This window comes from Bombus terrestris, chromosome 4, assembly GCF_910591885.1.
Source record: "Bombus terrestris chromosome 4, iyBomTerr1.2, whole genome shotgun sequence".
NCBI classification, from domain to species: domain Eukaryota; kingdom Metazoa; phylum Arthropoda; class Insecta; order Hymenoptera; family Apidae; genus Bombus; species Bombus terrestris.
This window is the reverse complement of record NC_063272.1, coordinates 9,669,010-9,691,261: the sequence shown is the minus strand read 5'-3', so window position 1 is coordinate 9,691,261 and position 22,252 is coordinate 9,669,010. Positions and strand designations below refer to the sequence as shown.

At 35.5% G+C, this 22,252-nt stretch overlaps 2 protein-coding genes across 2 annotated transcripts; both read left to right on the top strand.

The window, feature by feature from the left end:
* Positions 1–4,610: 4,610 nt before the first annotated feature.
* On the top strand, positions 4,611–21,023 carry LOC100642242. Its single transcript, XM_048405570.1, has 16 exons — positions 4,611–5,204; positions 5,295–5,923; positions 6,502–6,587; positions 7,456–7,752; positions 14,307–14,609; positions 14,770–14,871; positions 14,942–15,093; positions 15,422–15,585; positions 16,335–16,398; positions 17,590–17,642; positions 18,226–18,311; positions 19,125–19,415; positions 19,536–19,838; positions 19,996–20,097; positions 20,169–20,305; positions 20,653–21,023. Exons 3-16 carry the CDS (start codon positions 6,506–6,508, stop codon positions 20,809–20,811), a joined length of 2,295 nt encoding a protein of 764 aa, XP_048261527.1. The 5' UTR covers positions 4,611–5,204; positions 5,295–5,923; positions 6,502–6,505; the 3' UTR covers positions 20,812–21,023.
* LOC125384944 (venom protease-like) lies at positions 8,152–9,762 on the top strand. Its single transcript, XM_048405165.1, has 4 exons — positions 8,152–8,553; positions 8,708–8,809; positions 8,881–9,032; positions 9,380–9,762. Exons 1-4 carry the CDS (start codon positions 8,217–8,219, stop codon positions 9,536–9,538), a joined length of 750 nt encoding a protein of 249 aa, XP_048261122.1. The 5' UTR covers positions 8,152–8,216; the 3' UTR covers positions 9,539–9,762.
* Positions 21,024–22,252: the final 1,229 nt, after the last annotated feature.

Here is a 22,252-nt window from a genome sequence, read left to right as displayed (position 1 = left end):
CGAACCGCACGGACCAGGCGAGTGCAAGTTAAAAAAAGAAGTCGCAGTAAGCAAAGAAAAAATCCACTGCGTAAACTGCAAAAACTTCGGGCATCCTGCATCATACAAAGGATGCCCAAAACTCGCCGAATTACGTAAAAAGATTAATAAAAAAATCACCAAAGCAAAAACAACAAAAACCGAAAGAATCGCCAAAATAAGCCGTAAGTACGTCCCCGAGCTAAAGTTCGCGGACATAGTAAAACAAGGAACAAGTATAAGCGAGACAAGCCCATAAGTAACAAATATAGCGGCACGAGTCAAACAAAACTCCAACCCAACGATAGTGTTACGCCGCGCAACACATCTGCATTCCATCTCGCGCGGCGTGACAGCCAACGGTCTACGTGCCGTCCTTCGAACCCTCCACAGGCCTAAGGACCCACCATAAAGTCGAAATTCTAACTGCATTGTTCGCACACATGGTTTACGTCAATCTGTTTTCCAGAAAGGACTTTCTAATTCCAGAAGTGTTTTCAGCTGGTTTTTTAGAAGGGTCCTTGGGTTTATTATGTGCTCTTAAGAATTACGAAGAAAGCGGAGATATACCTAACGAAAAATCTGAGTTTCCCTGTAAATAATGTCGCCTAGGACCCAAGTTGGTAGGAGGTTTCTTCCTCCTCTCTTCCTTCCTAACATTGGTCCCAACCAATCGACATCGCGGATTATTGCCCTCACTTTACTAACTAAAAATGTAAGCAACGAATCCGCGTTCTTCGTTCAAAGGGCACACCCATACCAAGCTTTCCTCCGTATTCACATTAGAATAAGCTTTTGAGCTTGATCGTCTCTCACGGTGCCTAGAGTTCCTGCATTTCCTACAACTCTCACCGTTCCTGTATCTTTCTGACTTCCTTCATCATTCATCAAGGTGCCTACACGGCCTAGAGTCTTCTACGGCTCTCACTTATCCAGAACTCCGACAGTTCCCATAACTCTCAAGGGCCTAGAGCGCCTAAAGCTCTCCTTCTCTCATCCAAGACTAACTCTTCTCTCGTTATCTGTATCTTAATCAACGGCGTTACTACTTTGTGTGATTGTATAAAGTGTTGGAAATATACATTATTATAACTCTGATTCCCAGTGTTATACCGCATTAACCACCCCGATTATCCTAACCGAAATACGGGGATCGAACTATTCGTGGTGTCCATTATTCAAATCGTAACGGGAATTTACGACTCCCGTTGACGCGTATTCTAACGACCGCGTCTCCCCGCGATAGCTCGAAAATACAGATAGACACACCCCAACTAAGCATAATAAATGTCATTGAAGACTTCAAAAAAAGCATTTTAAAAGCACTAAGCGACCAACAAACACAACTAAATGAAATAAAAAAAGCATTAAATACGCATGAAGAAAGAATCGACTCCATCTTCAACATCATCGAAAATATAGACGAAGATTAGCCAAAACCTACTCGTCCACCAATTACAGCAAAAAACAAATCAGATAAAAGTTAAACATCTGAAAATCATCTCAATAAACGCCAACTCCCTAATCCCAAACCAAAAAAGATACAGCATGCTAACCCTAATTAAGAAAGAAACCCCCGACATAGTACTTATCTCAGAAACAAAACTGAACTATAGACACAAAGTGCACTACAAAAACTACTCTATAATAAGACACGACAGACCAAACGCTACCCAAGGAGGAGGAACGGCAATCCTCATAAAAAACCCCCTGAAGTTCAAAATAATCCAAAACGACAAAATAACAAACTTCAAAATCCTAGAGACGACGATCATAAAAATAAAAATAAACAATAAGGAAAACTTATTTATCACCGCAGCCTACGCAGCCTACGGAAACCAGAAACAATTTAACGACGAATTCGACAATCTCTTCCAACTTTTACAGCTCGACAAACAGGAAAACTACTACACAATAGCCGGTAACAGGCCGCAAAACCAAAACGATAAGAACAGAACTGCAAGAACTCTTTAACAAAATCAGCGATTACTATCATACATGGAAACTAAAAATTAACGCAAGCAAATGCGAAACCATTCTATTCAGACCCATGACAAGCAAAATCGGCCCAGCAGAAAGGAAACACGTCAGGAAATTCTACCTAAAAGAAAAAGCAAACGAAGAGAACCTCATACCACACAAAAATCGCGTAAAATACCTAGGAGTAAATATAGATGAAAAACTAAAATACAAGCAACACATGAAAATCCAACTCTCCAAAGCCAGCAAAGCTTTTTGGAATACAAAAAGGCTGTTTTATTCCAGACATCTCGATAGCAAAGTAAAAATCATGTGCTACCAAACGCTAATAAGACCCATTATAACCTACGGCTGTCCAATATGGTACAACATACCAGCGTCAGTAATGGAAAAAATTCGCATATTTGAAAGAAAATGCACCAAAGCTTGCCTGAGCATTTACAGATCAGAACACAGCGGATACAGAAAATACGTAAAAAACAAAAAAATATACGACTTAGCCAACATCCACCGCATCGACTGTCACATCCTAAAACTAACAAGAAACCACTTCGCGCAAGCCGCGAAGATCAAAGAAAACAGCCTAATCTTCGGCTGCTTATTCCCAAACGACGCATACTTGAAAAACACTCTGTTAACAGGCTACATCCCCCCCGAAGCCTTCCTATACCTAGACGAAAGAAACTATCTCCAAGACCAAAACAACATCCCTATAATTTACCATATGCAAAGGAAAATAGTAATAAAATCTATACAATACGAGGAAAACCTAGATGGCCGTACTGCAGATACTAGGTGGAGATATAACATGGCCTTCCCCCAAAAGGATACAGAAGACAAACATAGAAAAAACACAAAAAAATATTGGTGGATACGGAACCCATAACAAAAAACAACAAGATAAAGAACCACAGAACGGCAACGCTCACCAAATAAAGTGTAAATATGTAAATATGTAAATAGATAAACAAATATTATACTAATCCCACAGAACACCCCTCCCCTCCTCCCCAATAGGCTAGCGAACTGTCCTGTTTTTGCGTCCAGGCTTTCAGGACATAAATTAAAATATCGTACATAAGCACAGCGCAACAGCGGCTTAAATTTAAGGCACAATAATAATCTTAAAAAAAAAAAAAAATGTAATAATGCATGGCTACGTCGTACCGTCGCGTATCGGTACTTTTGCCTGTACCATCCTACAATTAGAATTCGGCGTTTATTCTGGAAAAAAAATCATGTAAAAAAAAAATATGTAAAAAACCTCGAATTAATAAACAAAGTTAAAAAAAAGCAGTGGTTAGCGCCATGGGGTACAAACGTTTGGGACCCGGGTTCAAATCCCCGGCGCCCGTATTTTTCCGACGTCCGACTTTTCTTCCATGACATCTAAATAAGAAGAAAATACAGCAATACCCCAGCAAGAAGCACGACGACATCTACATGCAGCAGCTACAATTATCACGAATATATGAAAGAAGATGGAGAAAAAGAAAAAAAAAGTGTGTTTCGTCCAGAGCCTGCTAGTGGACTCATCAGTAAGGTTTACCTAGCAGGCTCATGCCTTAGACACAATGGAAGACAGGAAGAGGGAGGAATTGTATATATATGGTAGGAACATTGGTAATCGAAGGCTCCTCCCTCTTGCGCCGCTGTATCCAAGGCCCAGGCGGTTCTCCTACATCCTCTCTGCGATGTTTCCCACTGGAGTGGCATCCCACTCCGTATCAGGAGGGGGATAATTAGGTTAATACTGGTGTACAATACTGGTCCAGAGATATTAATATCAGTATTATACTGGTAATATTACTGGTGTTAACCTAATGAGCTTAGGACTTGAAGAGCCCTCTGAGTATTACTTTGGCACATTCATAGTCTTTTGCCCTCTCTCCTAAACCTCCTATGGGTCTTGAGAATGTAAAGAGAAGAAGAAATGCTGTAAGAACATAAGAGATAAATTTACAATCCCAAACACCAGTTCTTTACAACATTCATTCTTCAATTAATCCTCCATCGCGAAAATACTCCGGCCTTGATTTACTATGGATAAATAAAGGAAAAGGAGTAGAGAGGAGCAGCAGTGTTTCGTCCGAGATCTGCTAGTTGGACTCTTCAGTAAGGCTTACCTAGCAGACCTATATACCTTAGACACTGGAATAGGAAAACTTGTGTTAGAAGTTATATTTATTGAAACAAACAGTTAATGTGACCACTAGTGAGAAAGCAATTAACATCGGGAGCCCTATGTTGACATCGATGGCCCTCTGTTGACAAATGTAAGACGTATTCTACAAACGTAATTTAGACAAAGCCATTGTGATGAGTTATAATGTTATAATGAGACTGTACATTTATAGTAAATTTAAAAGTGTAGAAATACACAAATTGCATAGAATAATGTGTAAAGATATCGAAAATATTGAAAGTAAAGTTTTTGTTATATTCTTAAGGATTAACGTAATAAATGAGTTGTGATACTTAATTGCCTTGAATGAAAGAAATTTCTATTTAAGTTCAATTTCCATAATTGTATTTATGTTATAGCGTTAAATAAAGCTGCGAAATTATATAAACATCCACGGTCTAATCATAATTAGAGAATTTAAATTCTGGAATATTATACATTGAAGAGCTAGATTATTGCTACGTAAAATTGACACTTGGATTGTAAGAGAAAAGAAGGCTGAGTCGTGACCCAACTGTTAATTTTCTTTTATCGAACTTTATTATAAATTTAGCACTTATAAAAATAGAATGACACTGAACCGAAGAAAGGGGGTACACAAGAACAGGAACTAGAAAAAGAACGGCCGGAGCTGGCTGAAGTCTCGGCTTATATGCGTTTTGGTTTGAGGATGTTGAGGAGCTCGGAGTAGGTTATGACGTGGAAAAGTATCCGAAGGTCGGGGGATCGATGTCTTATGTACGATGTAAACTAAGTTGTGTCGTAGCTTCTGTGTAGGCTGTGATGATAAGGTGGTGATGTATCCAAAGGAGTTCGAAGCTCGGGGATCGATGTTTTATCTCTGATGTAGGTTGAGATGCGATTGATGTCACATTATCATGGTCATGTGATTGGAATAAAAGGACCTGAATTTCGTGATATTCTTATCCAGTTAGATAATATAACTAAGTATCTTCACAGTAACATAGAATACCATGGTTTATACGTTCTTAACATTGATCGTTTGACTGATTATGGAATGGTAAGTGTTAAGTCATACAGCGACACAGGCTTTTTCTCTGACGTAAAAAATCTGATAATCGTAAATCATAACTTAGAATATTTTCATTAGTAACATCGTAAAATGTTTGCTCGATTCTGGGAATGTGGCAACGATGGGAATTCCAATCGTAGGAAAATACGGAGCATCCGTGGCAAGGATATGGTAAAGAAGAGGTTGATTCCTGAAGAAAGAATAACGATGTGTCAATCTCCCTCTCGAGTGCGTAAATATTATATACAGAGAGGTACCACATACTATGAACGTATGATAACGCGAGTGTGAAGTATCTCTGTTGGAGCATTGCAAAATATTCGTAAAAGTGAGCATCGTTGAGTGGCATTTCTCAGTTAGCCATCAAGCGTACAAGTAGAAGGTTCTAAAGATTTACGTGATTGATTTCTGATAATTCGGTGCGTACAAATCAATGACTTTTAGGATGAATTAAAGTTGCACATGCAAACACGAGCAAACAGTTTTCACCGTAAAGGTAACTTTTATGTAATTTACGCGCAAAAAGTACTTATTTCTGTTACCACGCTATTGCTGTTTTGTAAATTTTAGTAGCACAACTATCGGTTATGTGCAATAAAACATGCAATATAATAGATAATTGTAAGTGAAACGACAAGGTGATGGTATAAATAGGTACTTCGACGAAAGTTGGTACAAGTGTAACTACGCTTCTCAGGAGTGGTGAGGTAAGTAGGAGCGAAATGCACAATAAGAATTGAATTTATATAGAGCATTTTGTTATAAATCTTCCTATGAACGTATAGAAATGTGTTTTAATATTTACAAGAATCCAGATTTTTCCATCAAAAGTTATCTGAAATTGATGATTTTCCTATTTGTACCTTTCTTATAAGTTCCGTGGAATTATATCAATCTAAAAAAAAATCAACGCTAATTTTATTAAAACTGTTATGGTGCACTTTGGTGATTTGCGCAAATGAAAGTTTCATTGCGACGAGTTTGATCGTTCTAGTGTTAAACTAAACGATTTTCAAAAATGAAATTTCACAGAAACGTATGTCAATGATGTTTGTCATTCCTATGATCCATGTCGCGAAATTGTGCCACGTTTCTCATGTAAATTCTACTTATCACACGAATTGAGTTGCTTTTGTTATTATCAGCTTGCCGTATTTCTAATTCGCCACATTTTTTCGCTCTTTGTTTCAAAATATTGAATCATAGTGTGATCCAAGTTTCTTTTATTAGATTCACTGTTCGTTCGTTCTGCGTCTTTTCAATTCAACATTTTTTTTTATTTCAGGATAATGACAGGCTTCGATATATTGTTCGCATGTTTCGTGTTAATTAGATTGCTGGATCCATTAGTTCATACAGTGTCTGCTCAAGGTTTGCACTTTAAGTCGTCTTTTTCCATGCATTTCTGATTCTAGTTCGATCTTGTCATGGAATCTGCGTGTAATTTCGCAATTTTACGCGGTTATGATTCATCAATCAGAGAAAGTAATTGATTTCAAATCTACCAGAACTAATATGTATACTACTTATTTGCGCATTTCGAGTCGAATCGAATTCATAGAGATTGCTCTGTTACATGCTGATTTACGTTTTATAAGACATAATAGGCACACTAACATGCGTTTCCATGAAATTGTGTCGAATTTACTATGATATTTTTCTATCAATGTTACATCTACCACCGTATTGTTGATTAGTGTGCGAATTGTACATATATACAATTATCTATATTCGTATTTTCGGGCACCACGCTCCAATACTCATAATTTCGAGTTGATCGAGAATCAAAAAAGTAACCTGTATCTTGCGCAGGAAACTACGCAACGAAGTTTATACGTATCCCTCGCTGTATTTGCTGAAGAATCAATCGATGATAACAATACTTGATGTATAGTAACATAAGCGTTTGATTGTAGCAAATTCGTGCTGTCGTCGTGCTAATAACTATATGTTATAGTATAAGAATAAATATCTACGTTATGAAAATGAATAACGTACCTGCAGTGTAACTATGTTGTTAATGATGGAAGAAGCGTGTAATCGGACGGTATACGGTGCGAACGAAGTATCAGGAGTAATGGTTAATATTTGAAAAAATATATATATACATTATTATTAAAAATTTTAATTAAGGAGCTAACCGGAGAAAACGAATTAATTCGTAACTCTATTGCCAATTTCTTAGATGTAATAATTTCAGTTCTCTACAAATGTTTTATTTTAAAATTGTTTGATCCAGAATGTATCACACCGGACAATCAGGAAGGCACGTGCCTCCACTTCAGAAGATGTCAGCCTCTGCAAGAAATACAACAGACACAGGACCATGCAGCCGCCGACTTTTTTAGACAATCACTGTGCCCATCCAATGACAATGATCAGATCTATTGTTGTCCGAACAATCCAAACAAACAGAAGAGAGGACTTTTGATTTCTATTGAAACTAAGTATAAGTATAGGGCATTGCGACCACCATACTGTGGTTTTAGTAACGCTACGCATACCAGAGTGGTTGGTGGTAAACCAGCGAAGCTTGGTACGTTTTATCTCTTCCTTTCCGATTAGTAATACGCGATTTGTTACGAAGTATGAACTTTAAATACACTGAATAGCACATCAAAATACGTTTCAATTAAATTAAATAATAATACTAGGACTTCATCGGTAGTAACTTTACTTATTAACTTGAATTACTTCCTTTTTTACCTCATGTTAGGAAGAGTATCTTTTTATTTGGAATTAAAAATCGATATAGGAGTAATAATATGGATAGAGATCAAAAACTGCTGGGGAGATATTACATGTTTGAACTTTATAGTTCAGTACAGTTTAAGTAGAAATTATATAGAATTGTTTAATAATTTTTATTCCAGTAAAGTTAAAATTTAATTTCTCTCTTTATCAAATCTCTATTTGAGAGCATTTGTAGGTATGTACTTATCGTCTTCTACATGATCGAATATCGAATAGATAATAATAGTTTTTACGCGAGAGGAAATTATGTATGTTCGCAACTATAAGTATTGCGTTTTAGGTGCTTGGCCATGGATCGTTGCATTAGGCTTTCATAATTACACACACCCGTGGAAGGATCCGCAATGGCATTGCGGAGGTTCCCTGATATCGGCTAGGCATGTTCTGACCGCAGCACATTGTGCAATACTTAATAGTTTGTACGTGGTTCGAATCGGGGACTTAAATCTGAAACGAGATGACGACGGAGCGCATCCTATTCAAATGGGATTCGAATCTAAACTAATTCATCCTAATTATATTGACGGACAACACCCCCATGATATCGCTATTCTTAAATTGGAGAGAGATGTACCATTTTCGGGTAAGTGGTCAAATATTGGTAAGTTTCCAATATTTATGCTGTGGAGTATTACTAAACTATCATTTCTTTCAATTCTTTTTATCATAAAACATGTAAAATTCTTTCTCATACTTTTTCCGTTTCTTTCACAATCATATATTCCCTTATTTTTCAGAGTACATACGTCCCATTTGTCTCCCCCTAGAAGAGTCCCTTCGAAATAACAACTTCGAGGGTTACCATCCTTTCGTTGCCGGATGGGGAAGATTAGAATTTGGTAAGCGATACTAATTTTATAATAAAATTAAACAGTTCCAGTCTTAAATGTCTTTCTCATTTTCTTCGTAGACGGACCATATAGTGATGTATTAATGGAAGTACAAGTACCAGTGGTTAGGAATGCCGAATGCAAGACAGCATATTCCAATTTTCGTAATGCACCTATCACTGATGGCATGATATGCGCCGGATATGCTCAGGGTGGAAAGGATGCTTGTACGGTAATTAAATTACAGATTTACTACAAATTATACCATGTTTGAAGACACGTCGATTCGAATCAACATCAAGTCGACGTCTTAAACATTAAAAATAAAAGATAAACACAATTTAATATTTTGGCCCACTTCTCACGCAATATTAAGGTATTTAATCTCATTTCCCTCCAGTATTAGTTTTACTCAAAATACATATAATGCATACATCATAAACTGAAATATTTCAATATATAAAGTAATGATAGATTATTACTGTATGAAAGTATAATTTCAATATAACTCGAGTGAAATATTTCAACTTTGATTAAAAGCTTTAAACATTAAAATTAAAAATGTAACGCCCGTTCCAGGGTGACAGCGGCGGACCACTGACAATACCACGGCGATTTACCTACTATCAGATAGGTATTGTGTCCTTTGGTTATAACTGCGCTATACCTATGTACCCTGGCGTTTATACTAGGGTCACGCCCTACCTCGACAGCTTTATTCTCCCAGCGTTGGAATAAAACGATTATTAGTGTTGCATAAGTATCATTTTTCGTGTACGAAAAAGGAAGTTGTAACTTTCTGTTTTGGAGATAATAAGCAGTTGAAACTTACATTGTTTTGTACGTCAGGAATGATTGCCTTAAAATGCACGAAATGTAACTTTAAAGCGACAGTAATTTTTTACACATCCTACACTTGTACGATTTAGATATATAGAGATAATAAAGGAACATTAATTAAATTTCTTTCTCTGCTTGTCTTTTTTTGACGGTAATAATAAATCAACTTTCGGAAAACTCATATAAATTGTGTTTCTGATAGATTAAGAGAATGATTAAATATCATACTTAGAACATGTATTTCTTGTATGTACATACAAAGTTTTCGACTACTCTGAGACATTTCATACGATAGAGAACTTCCGGAAGATTGGACACAGAGGGTACATAAAATACAAGATAAACCTCGCATCTTTCAAAACTATTTTTTATCCCAGGAAAATGTCCCATCTATTCTTGAAATCACATGAATCCTCGAAATTTTACTTATTCTTTTATCACTTTCCGATTAAGTACACTCTTGCTGCATGTTTAGCTATATGTAAGAGAAATTTCTATTCAGCCAAAGGTATACTTATACATTACAGCTAGTTACAAGACGCTTTGATTCTCAATCTATTGTGATGAATAAAACTGTTTATTCTGCTAAATCCGTTCGTATTTTATTGCATGTACGTACACATGTACGTAATGTACGTTACTTTTGTATCCCTTTGAACGTTTTAAAATCGGTTAAATTTACTTAATTTTATACATATTTTATAAAACTACTTTGTATCTTTGTTTAAAGTGTTAATCAAAAGGCTGGTGCGCAAAGAAGAAGAGGCGCAATAATGTGGCCTGATGACATTTACGAATATTTAGGAATCACCTCTACATTAGCTCTACATTAGCATTAATGTAATAAAACATGCTGAAAAGGACTTAGATATTTGCATTAGAAAAGGATAAGAAATCTTGAAAGGAACTAATCGTTCTTACTCTTTCAAGTAGTTTTTCCAAAAATACAGAAAGATGGAGAAATTAAATACAGAAAGCAAGAGAATAGAAAAGTATGAAAATCCTAAATTCATGTAGCATGAGTAAAATTTATAGTGAAGATGTATAGAATATATATCGTACAACGAAGATATGCGAAATGGATATTAGGCTTGGATATGACAACACCAAATTACATATTGATAGAGGAATGCAAGATAATAAAAATAAAAGAAAAAGCATTAAAAGGAGCAGCAAGGTATGAAGAGAAAGCCCTAGAATCAAAAAAGGAATTAGTAAGGGAGTGTATAAATAAAAAAGAGAGAAGCTGGCGAAATGGCCATGACGGAAAAAGAGCAAGAAAGAGAAAGATGGGACTAGAAGAGGTGCGAAAGGGAGGGACGCAGATAGAAGCAAGACATGAGCAAGAAAGGATGACAGCGGACCAAACTATAGAAGAAGAAAGTGAGAAGCAGCCTGGAGGGGGGAAAAGGTTAAGGGAATCCAAATATAATATACACTACAGAAATATAACCAGAGAAAAGTTACCTTGGTGGGAGGAAGAAGTGGAAGGACAGAAGATTACTAGCAAGATTCAGATGTGGAAACGAAACCAAAGCAAGGACTACTGGAAAGACGAGAGAGAAAAAAGATGCAAACTATGTAAAAGGAAAGAAGAAGACCTAAGACATGTAATAGAAGAATGTGAAATAACGGGAGGTCCAAAGGACATAGGAAAAACGCTAAATGAGACTGGAGTAGGTTTAACGGGACTAAAAACAATAATAGAGAAGAGAAGGGCAAACTACAGGAAGGATGCACAGCAAGGAGACTAAAACCCAAAGTTGCAATAGTTTTTAGTCATTAGTTGTTTATTTGTAGTTCCTAGTTTCAGCTTTTAGAGATAGAATAATTAAGCGAGTGCAATAGAATAGAGTGGAAAAGAGGGGAAGTAGACATATAAGAAGAGAAATGGACATAAGAGATGTAAAACCGAAAGTTTGTCCAAAGCCGAAAAGCACGGACTAAGCAATTGTAGATGTTTGCGTGAGGAGGACATTAGTCGTTAGTACGAAGTATAAATCGCAAAATAAAATCGCGAAGGAAATACTCGTAAATGCTCGTCGCGTAACTTGATAGACGCTCGTAAGGTACTCGAAGATACTGTAGATGGTGTTAGATACTCGATATGAACTCGCTATGTACTGTCGCTCGCGATCGCATCCGTTTACTTAAGCCGGTCGGGAGAGAGTCGGAAAATTCAAATTCGTCTTCATTCGATGGTTGCATGTAGCGGCGACATTGTTTCGCCCAGAGTTTATTTGTCATTATGTTTCATGCATCAAGGATAAGTCAATGTCTTGAGGCAAAACAACAACACGAGTCGTTTTCGACTAGCGACGTCCTTTGACCCCTGTGCCATTACACAATAGTAAATAATACGAAATATATCAGAAAATATATTAGATTTATTTAATAATAATTCCATTCGTAGGAAAATACGGAGCATCCGTGCTAAGAATATGGTAAAGATGAGGTTGATTCCCGAAGAAAGAGTAACGAAGTGTCAATCTCTCTCTAGAGTGCGTAAATATTATATACAGAGAGGTACCACATACTATGAACGTATGATAACGCGAGTGTGAAGTATCTCTGTTGGAGCATTGCAAAATATTCGTAAAAGTGAGCATCGTTGAGTGGCATTTCTCAGTTAGCCATCAAGCGTACAAGTAGAAGGTTCTGAAGGTTTACGTGATTGACTTCTGATAATTCGGTGTCTACAAATCAATGACTTTTAGGATGAATTAAAGTTGCACATGCAAACACGGGCAAACAGCTTTCACCGTAAAGGTAACTTTTATGTAATGTACGCGCAAAAAGTATTTATTTCTGTTACCGCGCTATTGCTGTTTTGTAAATTTTAGTTGCAATACTATCGGTAATGTGCGATAAAATACGCTATATAATAGATAATTGTAAGTGAAATGACAAGGTGTTGGTATAAATAGGTACTTGGACGAAAGTTGGAACAAGTGTATCTTCGTTTCTCTGGAATGATGAGGTAAGTGGAACTGATTTATACTAAGATCCAAATTTATATAGAGAATTTTGTTATAAATCTTCCCATGTACGTATAGAAGCGTGTTTTAATACCTACAAGTATCCAGATTTTTCTATTAAAAGTTATCTGAAGTTGATCATTTTCCTATTTGTACCTTTTTTCTAAATTCCTTGTAGACATCTTACTAACACCGCAAAAATCAACGTTAATTTTACAAAAAGTACTATGGTGCTCTTTTGTGATTTGCACACATGAAAATTTTGAAGCTTATCATTGCGACGAGTTTGATTGTTCTAGTGTTAAACTAAACAATTCTCAAAAGTGAGATTACACAGAAACTTATGTCGATAATATTTGTTATTCCTGTGAGCTATTTCGCAGGATCTTGCTTCCTTTCTAATATAAATTCAATTTATCGTACGAACTAAGTCTCTTTTATTTTTATTTCTTCAGCGTCTTTCTCATTCGCCACAGTATTTTACTCTTTCTTCCGGAACATTATATCGTAGTGTGATCCGAATTTCCGTTGTTAGATTCATTGAACGTTATCAGTCTTGCGGCTTTTCAATTCGTCACTTTTTTATTTCAGGTCAATGACTGGCTTCAAGATACTGTTCGCATGTTTGGCGTTAATTGTTCTCCTGCATGCATCGGTTCAAGCGGGGCGCACTAAAGGTTTGCACTTTACGTTGTCTTTTTCCATACTACAGATTGCAGTTCAATAGCATCATGCAGTTTCGAAATTTACGCGTTTGGTAATTATCAGTGAAAAAAGCGAAGTCACGCGTGATCACGTAAAATTGATAGGTACACGTTTGATTTTTTATATTCGAAATGGTCACGAAGCTAATGGTCACGAAGTTAATGGTCACGAAGTTTATGGTCACGAAGTTAATGTGAAAATTCCACTTAAGTATTCACCTCTTCATCGGTTTTGTTTCTGAAAAATGCTTTGTTAACTTCGCGAATATTCCACGTATATATTTGTACTCGCTTCACGTACAAAGCAAACGTGATAACCAGGATAAACGTGAATCAACCAGCGAAGAGGAATGAATTCATCACTCTACTGTCAATTCTCTAAATATAATAACTTCTTCCTCTATAAATGTTTTATAGCAACCTCGAATGTACCCTTGCGTCCACCACACTGTGGTTTCAGCAACGTTACGCATACCAGGGTGGTTGGTGGTAGACCAGCTAAGCTTGGTACGTTTTATCTATTCCTTTCCAATTAATAATAAGCGATATACTATGACGGACGAACTGGAAAGGCACTAAACAGCACATACAAGTACGTTTCAATTAAATTAATTAATAATACTACGATTTCATTTGTAATAATTTTGCTTATTAACTTGAATTATTTCTTCCTTTTAGTTCATGTTAGAAAGAGTATGTTTTTACTTGAAATTAAAAATCGACATAAGAGTAATGATATGAATGGCTATCAAAAAGTTGGGAAGAAATTACATATTTGAACTTTAGAGTTCGTATAGTTCAAGTAGAAATTGTATAGAATTAACTAATAAGTGTCATTCCATTGAAGTCAAAATTCAATTTCTCTCTTAATCAAATTTCTCTTTGAGAGTATTTGTACGTATGTAGTTATCGATAACAATAGTTTCTAACTCATCACGCGAGAAAAAATAATGTATGTTCACAACTATGTCTATTGCATTTTAGGTGCCTGGCCATGGATCGCTGCAGTAGGTTTCCGTAACTGCTCAAACCCACATTGGGTAACACAATGGCTGTGCGGAGGTACCCTAATATCGACTAGGCATGTTTTGACCGCAGCACATTGTGCAGATGACGATGATTTGTACGTGGTTCGTATCGGGGACTTAAATCTAAAACGAGATGACGACGGAGCGCATCCTATTCAAATAGAAGTCGACTCTAAACTAATACATCCCGATTATTCTTCCGAGTCGAACAATAATGATATTGCTATTCTTAAACTGAAGGAAGATGTTCCATTTTCGGGTAAGTCTTCAAATATTATTGAGTTTCTAATATTTATGCTACTGGGTATTACTGAAATTTCTTACTGTACACGTATACTGTACCATAAAACATGTACAATTCTTTCTCATACTTTTCGTCATTCGTTTCCTTCACTTTCATTTATTTTCTTATTTTTCAGAGTACATATATCCCATTTGTCTCCCCATAGAGAAATCCCTTCGAAATAAAAACTTCGTGGGCTATAATCCCTTCATTGCTGGATGGGGAGCATTAAGATTTGGTAAGTGATACCAATTCTATGATAAAATTAAATAGTTTCAGCCTTAAATATCCTTCCATTTTCTTTGTAGATGAACCATATACTAACGCATTAATGGAACTACAACTGCCAGTGGTTACCAACGCCGTATGCGAGAAAGCTTATGAGGAGTTTGACGTAACTATTACCAATAAAGAAATATGCGCCGGCGGAGACCCTCGGGGTGGAAAGGATGCTTGTGGAGTAATTAAATTAGATATTTACTATAAATTATACGGTATCTGAGGGCACGTCAATTCGAATCAACGTCAAATCGAGCTTTTAAACATTAAAAATACTAGATAAACTCAACTTAATGCTTCTGCCCATTTCTCACACATCATTATAGAATGTAATCTGATTTCCTTCTAATCTTAGTTTTACTCGAAATACATATAATATATACATTATAAATTGGAATATTTCAATACATAAATCAATAATAGATCATTACTGTATATAAGTATAATTTCAATACAATTCGATTGAAATATTTCAGTAACTATGATTAAAAATTTAACGATCATTTCAGGCTGACAGCGGAGGACCACTGATGATACCACAGCAATTCACCTACTATCAAATAGGTGTTGTGTCATCTGGTCATAACTGCGGCGTACCTGATTATCCGGGCATTTACTCTAGAGTCACGTCGTACCTCGACGACTTCATTATCCCAGTGTTGCAAAATTATTAGTGTTCCATAAATATCATTTTTCGTGCAGGAAAAGAAAAGTTGGAATGTATTATTGTGGAGAAAAGAGGCAGCTCAAATTTATATTGTTTTGTACATCAAGAATTATAGTCTTAAAATGCATGAAATGTAACTTTGAAATGACATTAATTTTTCACGCTTCTCTTTGTTTGATGGTAATAATAAATCAAATTTCAGAAAGCTCCTATAAATTTTCTTTCTGATGTATCAAGACTATGATTGTATATTCCACTTAGAACGTATACTTCTTGTATGTACATACAAAATTTCGTACTGCTTTGAAACATTGCATAAGATAGAGAGCTTCGAGAGGTTCGGACACAGAAAGTCCATGAAATACAAAATCAGTTTCGCGTGTCCTAAAACTATGTTTTATTCGTTAAAAACATCCTGTCTATTCATGCAATCACATGCATCCTCGGAAATTTACTTATTCTTTTATCACTTCCCAATTAAATTCATTATTTCTGCATGTTTAGCTATATGTAAGAAAAATTTCCATTCAGTCAAAGGTATACTTACACATTACAGATACTTACGAGATATAAATTCCCAGTCTATTATGATGAATACAAAAATTTATACTGTTAAATCTATTCATATTTTATTGCATTTAAGTACACATGTACGTGAAGAACATTACCTTTGTATGCCTTAAAGGCTTCAAATAGGTCATACTTACTATATTTTATACATATTTTATAAAACTACTTTGTATGTTTGTTCAAAGTGTTAATCAAAAGGCTGATGCAAGAAGAAGAAGTGGCGCAATGACACATCAAGGTCACAACCAGGTGACATTTTGATTATAAAGAAATCATCCCTACATTTGTTCCGATATATATCTTTGACTATACTCGATTGAAAATATGTAATTATTTGAATATGAACAATTAATTTTTAATGAGACTATACCTTGGGAAGAAAGAATTGATACCTTGATATCATGATTTGTACATCTTACACATCTAATACATTTTGGAATATTATACATTGAAGAGTCAGATTATCATGGTCATGTGATTGGAATAAAAGGACCTCAATGTGATCATGGAATAGCAACTGTTCAGTTAGACAGGATAATAGATTTTAAAAATTATATTAACAGCTCTGATTACATATATGTGGCTACCTCCCCAAGATTACACATTTTCTCCAATTCTGGTATGTTGCTTCATCGTATCAACCGTTAAGTCTATTTAAATCATTAGTCACGGATTAAGGAAAGAAACAAGTGATTGTGTTAGGCAAGCGAGAAATAATTTATCAAGCATTGAATTGCTGCCTTCTTTTTCTGCAACACAAAGCAAAAATTCTGAATCTCATATGGATGAATGATGTTAACAATTTATGTCTCTTTTCAGATTAAACAATTTTCCGGATTTATTCGTAATTTCGAAGAATACGCTGGTATTCAATGAATAAGGAAAAGAATGGACCAGTATAGGAAATCTCTTTTTCATTGTAGGTGATATATACTTCATTCATTGCATGGTTCAACGTATTTTTGAACATATGTAACTGAGAAAATTCTTCTGTGATTAAAAAACAGGAGCAGAATTGGTACCTTTGAATGATATTAGAAATACTTCAATATAAGCACCACAGTTGAAGAATTACAAGATTTTTGTAAAAGTGAGCATAAGAAAAAGGGTAAAAACATCTCTCATCGTGTGATCAATTAGCCGTCAAGTGTGTAAGTAAAAGGATCGTAAGATCGATCGTATTTGATTTTTAATAATTCTGTGACTACACATGAATCATTTTTAAGATCAATTAAAGTTGCACTTATCACACAAGTAAACGGTTTTTATCGTAGAAGTAACTTTTATGTGATGTGTTACGTGCAAAAGTGTTTATTTCTGTTACCATGTTATTGATATTTTACAGATTTTAGTACTAGAACTATCAACTTGTAATGTGCGACTGAATATACTATATAGTACATAATTGTAAGAGAAGCGACAAAATGATGATATAAATAGGTACTTAGAGGAAAGTTGGAACAATTGTATCATATCTTTCCAAGAGTGGTGAGGTAAGTAGAAATAGAAACAATAAGATTTGAAGTTATGTAGCAAAGAGCATTTTTTTATAAATCTTCCTATGTACCTATAGAAACGTGTTCTAATATTTACAAGAATCTAGATTTTTCTATTAAAAGTTATCTGAAATTAATGATTTTCCTGATTTGTACCTTTGTTCTAAGTTCCTTGTAGATATCAGACTAATTCAACGTTAATTTTACAAAAAGTATTATGGTGCTTTTTAGTGAATTGCACAAATGAAAATTTTGAAGCTTGTCATTGCGACGAGTTTGATCGTTCTAGTGTTAAACTAAACAATTTTCAAAAGTGAGATTACACAGAAACTTATGTCGATAATATTTGTCATTCCTATGATCTATTTCGCGCGATCGTGCCTCTTTTCTAATGCAAATTCAATTTATAATACCAATTAAGTTTCCTTTATTGTCATCAGTTCCGTGTCTTTCTAATTTGCTCTTGTTTTGGCTCTTTGTTTCAAAATATTGGATCATAGTGTGAACCAAGTTTCTTTTATTAGATTCATTGATCGTTATCAGTCCTGCTTCTTTTCAATTCGTCACTTTTTTATTTCAGGACAATGACGGACTGGAAAATGCTGTTTGCATGTTTGGTATTAATTACTCTCCTGCATCCATTAGTTCACATGGTGTCTGCCGAAGGTTTGCACTTTAAGTTGTCTTTTTCCATGCACTTCAGATTCTAATATGACCTCGTCACAGAATCTTCGAGCTATTTCGAAATTTTACGTGTTTGTTAATTATCAATGAAAAGAAAGAAGCTACGCAATATCATGTAAAATACAAACGATTTTTATGATCTTTTATTTTCGAGGTGGCGACAAAGTTAGTGACAAAACTGAATTTGATTGTTCACGTCTATTTCCGCGGTTTAGTTTCCAGAAAAAGCTTCGTTAACTTCGCGAATATTCCAACGACTCGTTTTACGTGCAAAATAAACGTGATAAACATTGCATCGCGTCAATGAAAATTATTGGCGTAATGCCTAAGATAAAGGTGCAAAGATATTCTCAGAATTTCCAATGACAACTTTATAGCTTTCTAGTTTAATGTCAGTACTGCATTTGAATCACTTTTACCTAACTGTGTTATATACTCTCGCTGAAAATTTTGCTAATTCCATGAAATGATTCACTAAAAATTGTCCTGAACTCCTAAGAAATTATTTACCGCAAAATAGAGAATGTGTTTATTTAAAAAATAAGGTTGAAGGTATTTTCTTTCAAGTACGGCTAACACAATATATAATCAATTAAAACTTTATCTTTTCACGTCAAAAGTTTCTTCAGATAATTATTATCAAGATAATGACTAACTCTGACGGATTAATACGTGTCTGTAGGGCAATCCGATGGACTTGTTCGGATTTTTATTTCGAATGTTGAGTAATCGATGTTGCGTTCTTACGCATCTTAGAACCGCATAATTGTTTTATTTTAAAATTGTTTGATCCAGAATGTACAACACCGAACAATCAAACAGACAACTGCCTCAACATGAAATCATGTAAGCCTCTGCAAGAAATACCGCAGACACAAGACCATACAGCTACCAATTTTTTGAGGCAATCACTATGCAGATATGAGGGCCATGATCCGATAGTTTGCTGCCCAAACGATCCAAACAAAGAGAAGAGAGGGATTTTAATAGAAACTGTGTATAAGTATGTGCCCTTGCGTCCACCATATTGTGGTTTTAGCAACGCCGCGCATACCAGGGTGGTTGATGATAAACCAGCTAAGCTTGGTACGTTTTATCTGTTCCTTCCCAATTAATAATAAGCGATTTACTGCGAAGAATGAACTTTAAAGCTACTTACGCGAGAGAAAATGATGTATGTTCGCAACTATAACTATTGCGTTTTAGGAGCTTGGCCATGGATGGTTGCATTAGGTTTTCGCAACTACACAAACCCAGAGGCGGGTCCGGAATGGCATTGCGGTGGTTCCCTGATATCGACTAGGCATGTTTTGACCGCAGCACATTGTGCAATTCGCAGTGATTTGTACGTGGTTCGTATCGCGGATTTAAATCTAAAACGAGATGACGATGGAGCGCATCCTATTCAAATGGGATTCGAATCTAAACTAATTCATCCTAATTATATTTCCGGACAACACTCCCACGATATCGCTATTCTTAAATTGGAGAGAGATGTACCATTTTCGGGTAAGTCGTAAAATATTGCTGAGTTTCCAATATTCATGCTATGGAGTATTACTAAACTATCATTTCTTTCAATTTTTTATCATAAAACATGTAAAATTCTTTCTCATACTTTTCGTCAACCGTTTCCTTCGTTATCATTTATTTCTTCATTTTTCAGACTACATACGTCCCATTTGTCTTCCCATAGAGGAGTCCCTTCGAAATAACAACTTCGTGGGCTATAATGCCTTTGTTGTTGGATGGGGAAGATTAGAATTTGGTAAGCGATACTAATTTTATAATAAAACTGAACAGTCCTAGTCTTAAATGTCTTTCTCATTTTCTTCGTAGACGGACCATATAGTGATGTATTAATGGAAGTACAAGTGCCAGTACTTAGCACAGCCGAATGCCAACAGGTTTATGCCGGCGTTTCTGATAAAGTAATATGCGCCGGATACGCTGAGGGTGGAAAGGATGCTTGTACGGTAATTAAATTACAGATTTAATATAAATTATACGGTATCTGAAGACACGTCAATTCGAATCAACATCAAATCGACGTCTTAAACATTAAAAATAATAGATAAACACAATTTAATATTTTTGCCCACTTCTCACACAACATTAAGGTATTTAATCTCATTTCCATCCAGTATTAGTTTTACTCAGAATACATATAATGCGTACATCATAAACTGAAATATTTCAGTACATAAAGTAATGATAGATTATTACTGTATGAAAGTATAATTTCAATATAACTCGAGTGAAATATTTCAACTTTGATTAAAAGCTTTAAGCATTAAAATTAAAAATGTAACAATCGTTCCAGGGTGACAGCGGAGTACCACTGATGATACCACAAATCTTCACCTTTTATGAAATAGGTGTTGTGTCTTATGGTTATTTCTGCGGTTTACCTGGATATCCTGGCGTTTACACTAGGGTCACGTCCTATCTCGACAGCTTTATTCTCCCAGCGTTGAAATAATACAATTATTAAGGTTTATATCATTTTCCGCGTACAAAAAAGAAAAAGTTGGACTATACTACTGTAGCTAGTTGGACTACACTACTATAGCTGTAGAGGTAGCTCAAATTTACATTGTCTTTTATATCACGAATTATAGTGTTAGAATGCGCAAAATATAACTTTTAAATGACATTAATTTTTCATGCTTCTCTTTGTTTGATGGTAATAATAAATCAACTTTCAGAAAGCTCTTATAAATTTTGCTTCCGATGTATAAAGAGAATGATTAAGTATTCCACATAAGACGTATATTTCTTATATATACATGCAAAATTGCCGAATACTCTGAAACATTGTATAAGATAAAGAGCTTCAGGAAGTTCGGACACAGAGAGTGTATAAGATACAAGATAAGTATCGTGTCTCCCAAAACTATTTTTTTATTCGTTAAAAACGTCGTATCTACTCATGTGTAACGTAAATCACATCAGAGATAAGGACACACACACACACCACGGGGCAGGATGGTGTCCCGGTCGGCATACTTCGCACCCGATGGACCGACGAGAGGAACACATGGCGACCTTGGCGACAATGTATATTAGCAGAGTACCTGAGGATTCATTTATGGCCTAACGGTCCTTCCATAAAATGTTCCAGAAGCGTAGCAACGGTCACGTACGCCTACAGGGTAGTGGGGATAATGAGAGAACAGATGATCGAAAGTAAAAAGATTGTAGGCACTCACTCTCGTACGGTCACGGCTAGAGCTCGGAAGTGTCTTATAAGTGTATAAACGAAGTAAAAATAAAGTTTTCTTCTTCCTTATAAAATTTCTCTTTATTTTACGTGACACATGCAATGACGTGCATCACCGAAACTTTACTTATGTTTTTATCACTTTCCAATTGAATATACTCGTTCTGCATTTTTAGCTAGATTTAAGAGAAGTTTCCATTCAGCCAAAGGTATACTTACACATTACAGATACTTATGGACATAAATTCCCAAACTATTATGACAAATAAAAATCCTTATACTATTAAATCTGTTTGTATTTTGTTGCATGAGAATACATGTATACATTACCTTTGTATCCCTTGAACGCTTCAATATTGCTCATATAAACTTGTGGAGGATTGGTCGAGGATAGATAATGTGAAATAACGAGAGCGAGAAATTGCTGTCGCAACCCGTCAAATATATTTGGAATACATAAATAAATTAATTAATACACAGCCGAAAACGTGAGTCGTTATGTCTAATCACAGCGGTTACTTGTCAATTCTGCAATATCCACACTTGTACTAATAATCATATTTGTACTAGTAAATATCTTCTCTATTGCATAATAACAACGTCTAATTCAAATGAGGATTCGTTTCACGCCCCTAATCCTAACCGTAATCTTAACGCCAACCCGACATGTATATCCTTTTACCAGTATGAAGTTACCAGT